Below are 10049 nucleotides of genomic sequence, written 5' to 3'. Positions count from 1 at the left end.
GTTATCGTGCTGTAAACGAGCTCAGTGACAATAACGTTGAGTCGTAAATGTTACAGCTGGTTCTACGGTGACATCACATCCAACTATCAATGATAACATCACACCGAGCTAAAACTGCCGCGGTCGAACACGACAGTCAGTTATCGAGCAAACGATGGTGAAATATGTATCAAACTATTTAAAATTGAATTACAAATTAAAACAATAATTACGTTTCATAATTATCACTTCATCTCGTAACAGGACGCTGTGACTCGAACAGGAGTTTTTTTACATCCTGCTGCCGTTTTTCTGTTTAAATTCCTCAAACTCAGATTTTAATTTATTACATTTTTTACAGTGTAAATCTGCTGCAGCGACTTCGTTTCCTCCGAGCGTCAGTAAATTTAATCTCCTGTTCTCCACACTGTCACCTCCCCTCGCTCTCCTTTTTGTTCTCAGACCTTTCAGAGCTGCTGCCCCTCCTCCATACTGTGTGTGTGTGTGTGTGTGTGTGTGTGTGTGTGTGTGTGTGTGTGTGTGTGTGTGTGTGTGTGTGTGTGTGTCATATCACTGGGCACGCCAACTACCCCCCACATATGCACACACACATCCAGCCTCGCTCTCCTCTCAAACATCCGTATCTCATTATTTCTCCTCCTCTCTCTCTCTCTCTCTCTCTCTCTCTCTCTCTCTCTCGCTCTCTCTCTCATTCACTCTCTCGCTCTCTGCTGTGTGTGTGTGTGTGTGTGTGTGTGCACATGCCGATGTGTCGCGATGCGTTCGCCGGTGAACAGGTGTTCAGCACAGTCAGCCGGAGCTCCACAGTAGGGAGCAGATAGGAGCGCCCTCTCTCACACGTACCCAGGACCGAGCATCACATCTGGGGCTGCCGGAGTCTCTGCTCCCCCTCTGGAGATGATCCAGAGGTCCAGAGAGCCAGAGGCAGCCAGCAGGCAGCACACAGAGAGATTTAACCCAGCGGAGGAGACTCAGACGCTGGGATAGATCCTCTCTGGTCTCTGCAGTGAGTATTACTGCTGCCTGAATTCTGAAGTTTTACATTCTGCTTCAGCAGCTGTGAAGCAGCTTTTTTGCCTCAGTTTGGGTCTGACAGGTGTCTGACAGGTGTCTGACAGGTGTCTCGTCCTTATTTGGGTTGTGGTGCAGGATCGTCGACCGGTTCAGGTGCACTGGGATCCAGTTTGAGGGTTTGTTTCTCTGCGGTCCAGCGTGGAGTCGGAGCGCAGCCGAGTCCGTCAGAAGACGTTTGATGAAACGATCCAAGTCTTTATGAAATATTTCTTTTCGCCGCAGTGAAGTGTTTGTTGTCGTGACGACGCCGTGAAGAGTGACAGTTTGACAAGACGGAGAGTGAAGGAGGAGAGGACATGAATAAATCCTGAACCTGAATCCAGGCTGCGTTTCATGCTTCACAGTGAGCGTTTGATCTGTGGTGGAGAGGTGGAGGTGTGAGAACATCTTCTCCTGCAGAGGACTTTCTTCTCTCTGTGGAGTTATTGTCAGGAGGTCTTCATCAACCCCTCTCTTCTTCTGTGTGTGTGTGTGTGTGTGTGTGTGTGTGTGTGTGTGTGTGTGTGTGTGTGTCAGGTCGGACAGTAAGATCTCTCGGTTGGCTCAGAGGTGGAACCAGAGGCCAGCAGGAGATGCTCTGATTAAAGACCTGAAGCCTCTGCTGTACACGGGAATCCCCCGATCCTCACTCAGCCTGGACAGGTGAGGACACACACACACACACACACACACACACACACACACAAACACACACACACACACCTGCATTGTTGCACAACAAACAGCCAATCACTGAGCAGGTGGAGAGTCCTGATTGAACCTTCAGCCGTCTCGTTTTGTTTCCGTACTCTAATTCTCTGACTGGCTTCCTCGCCATAGCAACAGCAGCTGAGGCTCATGGGTAATGTAGTGTTTGGAGTCGTCCACCGAAGTGACAAATTAATTCAGACTGGTGATCAGGACACAAACCAGTGATCTTTAGGACCATTATTATCTTAAAGTGTGTTGGTTACCTGCTGAGGTCGCAGTGCTGTTGCCATGGTTACCTGTGGTTTAATACACCCTGAGCTCTGGTTCATAAAAGTGGTTCAGCTGCTGACCTGAAAACAGTTCACGTGTGTCAAACAGGAGGAAGTAGTGCGCCTGTTGGGGACTATTTTCAGCGGCGGATGAATCCACGTTTGGTGCTCGAATGAGGTGTGTGTGTGTGTGTGTGTGTGTGTGTGTGTGTGTGTCAGTCACAACCAGCGCGCTCACTGAAATCAACAAGAGTGAGTTAGCCGTCGGCTGTTAGCTGTTAGCTGCTAGCAGGTGAGCAGCAGAGTGTGTTTGTCTATACTTACATCTGGAGGCAGCCGTGGAGGCGGAGCTCGTTCATTCGTATGAAGCCAAAATGGCTCCATAAAAATATCCTGATCCTCTCACAGAGCGAGCGTACGACAGACTTCCACCGACTGAGCTGGCTAACTTCCTGTTTAGCACCGGCCAGCTTGAGTGGGGATAGAATAATAATGCAGCTCTTCTTCTAGACTCTCCAAATCTTTCTGGACCTAATGACTCAAATTCTGACGAGTCCCGTCTTGGAAGTTGTGATGGCTTGTGGGAAAAAGGTTTTTGGGCCTCAGTACGTCATAAAACGGTGTAATTACACAGTTTGACCACTATGAAAACTGGCTTCAAAGCCTGGAGCTGTTTCTGGAGGCCTGGAGCTAACAGCTAACGTAGCTAATAGCTAACAGCGGAGCTAAACACTGGGGATGTGTTTAAAAACGGTACAGTTTTCCCACAGTTCGGTATGCATCGCGGTTTTTGGGCCACGGTAACGGTACGGTTTCGATATCTTAATTAAAACTACTCACACTGGCGGAGGCATTTAAAATAATTAAAAGCAGATATAGTCAAACCACAAACCTTATTATAAAAATGTAACACTTACCTTAATTACCTTCCATAAAAAACATATGCAGTATCCAATCAAGTTAAACAGCAGACATTATTGTAGTACTGTGTTGTACTGTGTTGTATTGTATTGTTTGCCTTTGTGTTTTGAACCTAACAGGGCGAATTGAACGGTTCGATAAAATATTGAATATTGTTGCATCCCGACTGAACACACAGCAGGACTGAGGGTCCCTCTTCAGTGGAGAGAGCTCCCCCTACAGGCCTGGAGCACTTCTGTCACTCTCCTGAACATGCAGCGTGTTTCAGTTGTGTTTTCAGTTTGTGTGTTTTCCTGGTGGAAGAGTTTTCGTTTCCTAAACACGCTGGTCGAATGAACGATTGTGTTTCTGTCTGTCGAGTATTTTGATTGGTGGTAATTTTCTAAATCACATGATGTCGTCTGTTAACTCTTGTCCAGTGTGAACAGGGTTAACACGGTGGACTGAATGTCTTTGGTTGTGGACAAAGCAAGACAGCTTAAGGACGTCTTGGGCTTTTGGAAACACTGATCATCATTTTTCACCTTTTTAGAGACCAAACACTGAAACAATGCAAAACGACTGCTGCATGTAAAAGTCAGTAATGACATGAAGCTCGAGACAGGAAGCCGCAACATTGTGAACATTTCACCGATCGGTGCTGAGCTGAATCTCGTCTCACAGTTCTGGTTTGAAGCCTCAGGAGGAGTAACAGAACAGAACTGTGTGGTCGGGTCCGGAAACGATCTCTTCAGACACCAGCAGCTCGTGTTTGTACAGTTTGAGCATGTGAGTGTAGAAATATCCTTTAGTTTTTCCTTAAATACTCGATTAAATCCAGATTAATGGCTCAATAACAGCCTCAGTGTGAGAGCTTTTTATGGATTCATTTAGTAACTGTGGGATTATTTTATTCCTGGTGTTCGGGGTGGTTAGTGGGTCGGAGCTGTGTGTGAATGGATGAAGATCAAGATGATAATTAACTGGTAACATAACGGAAGTTTTAATTAGTTTCATTACATTAGAACGTAAACTGTGTAAACTTTACGAGGGTGACGAATAATTTGTTTTCCTCTTCATTAACACACACACACACACACACACACACACAGTGAGTTATATAACACATAATAAGAGCGATTTGTTCCTGTTTAACAGTTTAAAGCCTCTCGTTGTGTCATCGGGGTAAAGATTGATACTTTGGAGCTGATTGTGTTTAACAGCTCGGTCTGCACACACACGTAATGGACTGTGTTCAGTGAGGCTGACTGTGCAGCGTTGATCGTCTTGTGTGAGCCGTGTGTCTCATTTCACCTCCGACTGGTATCAGCTCGGTCTCAGCCTCCATGTTTGTCGGGTCGTGGGTTAGGGCTAACCCTCCCTTTAATCGAGCCCAAGCTGATCAATACGTTACTCTTTGGATCATCCACACTAAAATCACTGACAGACTCAGCTCAGCTTGATTCAACTGGCTCTTGTCTGTCCTTTGTTTGTCTCGTGGCCGGTACCTGCTGCTCTGTTGGTCTCACAGGTCGAGCTGATACCAACAGTGGAGTGAAAACACGTCTCGCTGATCGGTCACAGTCAGGTCGGCTGCCATCCCAACGAATCTGCATTTGATACATTGGGAGTGGGACTCAAAAATCTAATAGGACCACCGAGGATTTCTCAGATTTACCAAACTCCTGCTTCTCGCTCACCCGTCTTTTGTTTTGTTGCCTTCAGCCTTTAAAGCGTTTGTGTCCTTGTTGTGACGGGCGGCAAAGAGACAACAGCAAACAGCAACGTTGCGTCCTGTGGCTCTGACTGATGTCATGACTGTACGTCGTGTATCAAACCCTCATCAGATCCCCCACAGAAGCCTCTTCTGACAGTCGTGTCATTACAGTGACATGTTGAATTTGTCCAAGCGTAATATAGAGAATGAGCGATGGCCGGAGGCGACGGGGTCATTTAGGTGCTGGATGAAAAACTGAAGCAATCTGTGGTGACAGTGTTGAAGCTGAAGGCAGCAGAGCCGAGCAGGCCGACCGCACTCCTGATTTACTGCGTGTTGAAACACTGATGTTATAAAACCTCCGAGGACACTGCCGAGGCTGGATGATGTTCTGTCCGTGCTGTCGTGTGTTTCTGCTGCTGATGGTCTCAGCGGCAGCAGAAGATCCTCCAACACAAACACACCCGGCTCCTCCTGGTTGAAGTTCTGGGATTGTGTAACCTGGGTCTGAACAGCTGGACTGAAACATCTCTCATGTGGAGATCATTTCTGTTCTGCTAACGGTTCAGGAAGCGATCTGTGTAAACGATTCACATGAGTACAGTGATTTCCCTCATGAACTGAGGATGTGATGCCCTTGTGTCCCAGTGATCCCAGTGACGTGTCCCTTGATAGAGAGGAGAGAGGACCACAGGAGCTTATTTCCCAAAAATATGTACAGAAGTTAACGAGGAGGGACAAATCATTTGTATGTCCATTTGAATTGTGCCTCATCGTTTCCTCCAGGAGACGTTCAGATACTTGTGTAAAAACTACAGCTTCTTTCCTCCAGTAAAAGTAATCGAGTACAGGCTCTGACATGTACTCAGAGTATCAGAGTAAAAAGTCTCCCTCTGAAGGACATTTGTGGTCAAAGCTAACTGAAGCTCACGTCATATTAACATAATTCAAAGACTATTAAAGTTAAAGGTAGAGTCAGTAGGATTTGTCCCAGCTGTTCCTGAACGCACCACACAGATAGTTGATAGTTGAGTCTCATTCCCAGGACGTCAAATAGCCACATGTTGGGTTTGTAAAGCGTCCCGAGCAGCAACAAAGAGAGAAAATAAGAAACTCTCTGCAGATGCGAGACACTAACACGCCTTTTCTCCCCATTCAGCCTCCCTCTCTGTCTGTTCACGTCTTTACGTCTTTGTCTCGTCTCGCTGCGTCTGCCGTGCGTGATGTGCTCTGATAGGTCGACATCAGTCTGTGATGTTGGGAAGGCGGCGTGCGATGACGCCAAATAACAATAATCCATAATTCACCTCAAATGCATCAAACTAAAGTAACGAGGCTGTTTGAAGCTGTGAGGAGGAGAAAGTTCAGATGTTTGTGTTCAGGTGTGGAGAGGGAAAGTCTCAGAGATACTCAGGTACAGTACAGATACCTGAGACATGTACTGAAGGACAGTAATGAAGTATTTGTACTTCATTACTTCCCTGTGTTCCTTCATGTTTACAGCTGCAACACACGTCTCTCCTCTCTGTCACCTGACTGATGAACCAGCTGCATGAAATAATTGTAACTGTATTAAAACAGATCAGTTGTGATGTTTTGATGGAGATCCAGATTATTCATTACAGTCCTCTAACCTCCACCTGTCTCTCCATCCCAGCAGACGCCTCCCAGGTGTTATGACCCAACAGATGCAGAACCTGCAGTTGTCCCAGACCAGGAAGTGCCCCGGTGGGCCGGCCTCCCCGAACGCCGCCAAGCGCCTCTACAGGAACCTGTCGGAGAAGCTACGAGGAAGCACCTCCTCCTTCGAAGATGCCTACTTCTTTGGCAAGACGGACCGCCTCCGCAAAGCCTCGGTGAGTCAGCGGGAGAGGAGCAGCAGAAACATTTCACTGGTGTTTGAGTCGTGATGACGGTGAGCTCCTGGCCTTCGTCACTTGACTGGAAGGGAATTTTCAAAATAATGGTTCATATCAAAGCCTCTGAAAGGAGAGATGAAGCGTCGGTACCGACATTCCTGAGCCCACGTCGACATAGAAACAGTCGGTAACCCAAATGTACTGTCATCAGAGATTTAAAGAACATGTTGGACCAGCTCAGACTCGGCAGATCACTGAGCCTCGCTGAACAGAACTGAACATAATGAACCTGTTCGTCTGGGAACAGTCGTGTTAGTCATCAGCGTCTCGATGATTCACCGTGTTCACAAAGAAAGAAAACATTACGTGTCGGGGGAAACCCGGCCGAGCTGCTTCGTCTCAGACAGAACGATCGATAAAGATCTCGTTAAGTTCTTCACTGATTCTGTTAACGCTGATGTCTGCACAGCCTCCACGCTCCGTCTGTCACATGGTCCACTCCAGCTCCCGGCCGCCGCCTCCAGCCGCTGCACATTGTCAGGCGGTTTGTCTTCGGGCAGCGGTTGTTCTTCTCACAGATGATCAGTAAATCATAGAGGAGGGTCGAGTGCCTTGCTCGAGGACACTCGGTGTCAACTCTCACTCTTCAGCTGGCTCCTCCATCATCATCATCTCCATCATCACGTCCGTCCTGAGAAACATTTGGTCGCTCAGATTCACCATGTGTGACGGGTGTGTGTGTGTGTGTGTGTGTGTGTGTGTGTGCGTGCTGACATTTACAGACCAGTCACACCAGCAGACATGAAAGAGAGAGGCCGTCGGGGGAGGAGGGACGTACGAGAGTGGGAGTGAAAAAACAAAAGGCAAAGAGCACGATGCATCTGAGAGCTACGGCAGACCAGAAGGGTCAAAATGAGCTCAATAAAATCGAGTGGGGTTTACTGACGAGTAGGTTTCCATGTTGGAGTTTGTTCTGGTGTGTGGAGCAGGAGAGGAGCAGCAGGTCTGACACTTCATCAGTTATCAGTTATTAATTATCACAACAATAACAACATTTAAATGTTCTTACTTATCTTCCAATTATATCTCAGCCACCATATTAAATTCATCTCTGCCGGTGTAATTTTAATCATATGAGCGTCTATCTGCTGCTGGCAGCTGGCAGCTGAAGGCCTCTCGCTCTGTTCTGGTCGGATTCTGGAAAAATATGATAAAACAGCCGAAGTTTGTTGTTTGTGTGTGAGCAGCCCAGTCGTCACCTGTTTCTACAAGTGTTGTAGTAACTCGCCGTCGGTCTCTCTGAACGTTGTCACTCAGTCTTGTCTCGGCCTTTTTATGTCTAGATGTGTTATAAAACTGTCTGATACCTTCTGGACTTGATGTTTCTGTGAGACCAGCGTCACAGAGGAGACCTGATGCCTGCACAACAGCTGGTGTTGTTCGACGAACACGTAGAAGTGAAGTAAAGAGTTCAGCTCATTTCAGCTCTGATACGTGATGTTTGGGGCCAATACCGACGCCAAGATATCGATCTATCAGCCGACGTACTGTTTTTTCAGTGTTCTCTCAGATGTGGTTCTGAAACACAGTGACAAGGTTCTGGCAGCTGCAGGACGTGTTTCAGTCCAACTATGAAGTTTGTTATAATACTAATAATAATAACATCAGTGCACTGTAAATCTCCCCCGGCATCTTGTCTGCGTCACGTTCTGTGAAACCAAGTTACAGCGAGTCTCTGAAGCCAGAGACCGCTGTCGCAGCCAGCGTGTCTGCGTTCATAACGTGAAACCGCTGACGGTGTTTGAGGAGATGTTGGTACTGGAAGACGAGGTGTTGGTAACGAGTGGTCGGGAGGAGTCACTACAGACCGTCCTCACTCTCCTGCTTGTTCCCATGGTTACTTGATGGCCGTGCGTTAACGTGGTCAGTCTGCTCCTGAGCGAACTGTCAAGAAATCAAATCTGTGCTTCAGGCACTTTCATCTGGTAACCATGGTAACCAGGTGAGTGGAGCACAGTGATTAAATATTTCCTGTAATATGACAGTTCAACAGGGACAATTCATGATGGATGAGGTCCAGTTATAGTCTGGATCACAGCTACAGAAGCCCGGAGGGGCCAGAGAGCATTTATTCTTCTGGTGATCCACTTTCAGGATCGTCGTTTGTTTTCTGTCTGTAAAACCTGTTTTCTCATTTATCTGCTTAACAAACAAAGTGTTGATTCTTGTTTACACATACGATCGGAGAGAAGATGTCTCAGATCAGATTTAGAAAACGGATCACCCGAAGAAAACACGTCTCACTTGACCCTCAGGGCTTCCGTACAATTCTCACCACCCAGATTCCTCCGTCACGGCACGACGCTGTCGCTGGAGCGGACCGCAGCCGGGTCGACCTGCTCAGAGCAGATCGAACCAGACCGGAAGTCAGTGCATACGGTCCATTTCAAAATAAAGACATAACACATGGTGCTGACTCGGCTCTACAGCACAACAGAGTCAGAAATATTAACAATAAACACATTTAAAGAGACAAATGACCAAACCATTTAACTCCTGGCTTCTCAACGACATCAGGAGCCTCCACAAACTGAACACAGTTCATTTTACCTGCATCACAGTCAGCTGACGGCTGTGTGGCAGAACTGAGCCCAGATCAGCGACAGACATCCTGCCGCGCTTCCTGCTGCGTCTTCCTGCCCCTGACCTCTGTCCTCTCCTCAGACCATGCAGGGCAGTGACTGTATCTTCGAGGCTGTGGAGCAGCAGGACCTGGACACGGTGCAGATCCTCCTCTACCAGTTCTCAGCAGACGAGCTGGACCTGAACACCCCCAACAGTCAGGGCCTGACGCCGCTCGACATCGCCATCATGACCAACAACACGCCCATCGCCAAACTGCTGCTGAAGGCCGGCGGCAAGGAGAGTCCACACTGTGAGTACACACAGCTGCCACAGTACTAGACTGAAGTACAGTACTGCACTTCAGTACTAGACTGAAGTACAGTACAATAATTTAGTTGCAGCCGTCTGATAATCTGATCTTCTCTCTGTAAAGTCCAGTCAGTCGTATCCTTCACATTGTTGCGCTCGATGATCATTGATTGATTGTTTTCTGATTGATCGATTCAAATGGAGAAATATTCTTTTACATGCAGCGGCCGATCAAACTCTCCAGCAGGTGTTTGGTTGGTCACATTCATCATGTTCAGTCTTTGTTGGATGAAGTTTGAATAGTTTGCAGACGTAAAGTGTTCAGCTCACACATGACCAGTAAAAGAACAGCATCATAAGGACGTTTGTTCGGGTCGGGTGGGTTTGTACCGGCCGACTGAAGCAGCGTCTGTCAGGTGGAGAGAACTAGCATGTGGCTAGTTAGGAGGTTAGCTTTCCCCTGTTCAGCTGCTCAGCTGATTTGTTGGATCGGTCGCGGACGGTTTGATTTAAAAGACGTGGCACCATCTGAGTCTTTGTTGCCACAGTGTTCGACTGATGTGTGAAACTCAGCTGCAGACGTCTGAGTGTAGAGTTCATGTCCGG

At 47.4% G+C, this 10049-nt stretch overlaps 1 protein-coding gene across 1 annotated transcript in view; it reads left to right on the top strand.

Annotated features, from left to right (window-relative positions):
- Positions 1 to 740: 740 nt before the first annotated feature.
- LOC311254171 (ankyrin repeat and fibronectin type-III domain-containing protein 1-like) overlaps positions 741 to 10049 on the top strand; it is a gene marked incomplete at its 3' end in the record, with an annotated part of 16231 nt that continues 6922 nt past the window's right edge. Inside the window, exons 1-4 of the mRNA XM_084384568.1 lie at positions 741 to 1006; positions 1591 to 1716; positions 6311 to 6506; positions 9234 to 9444. Coding sequence (XP_084240694.1) covers positions 6327 to 6506; positions 9234 to 9444 — 391 coding nt within the window. The 5' untranslated portion in view covers positions 741 to 1006; positions 1591 to 1716; positions 6311 to 6326. The remainder of the gene's footprint in view (positions 1007 to 1590; positions 1717 to 6310; positions 6507 to 9233; positions 9445 to 10049) is intronic.

Source organism: Pagrus pagrus, assembly GCF_965226575.1.
Source record: "Pagrus pagrus genome assembly, contig: HAP1_SCAFFOLD_513, whole genome shotgun sequence".
Taxonomy (NCBI): domain Eukaryota; kingdom Metazoa; phylum Chordata; class Actinopteri; order Spariformes; family Sparidae; genus Pagrus; species Pagrus pagrus.
This window is presented reverse-complemented; position numbering and strand designations above follow the sequence as displayed.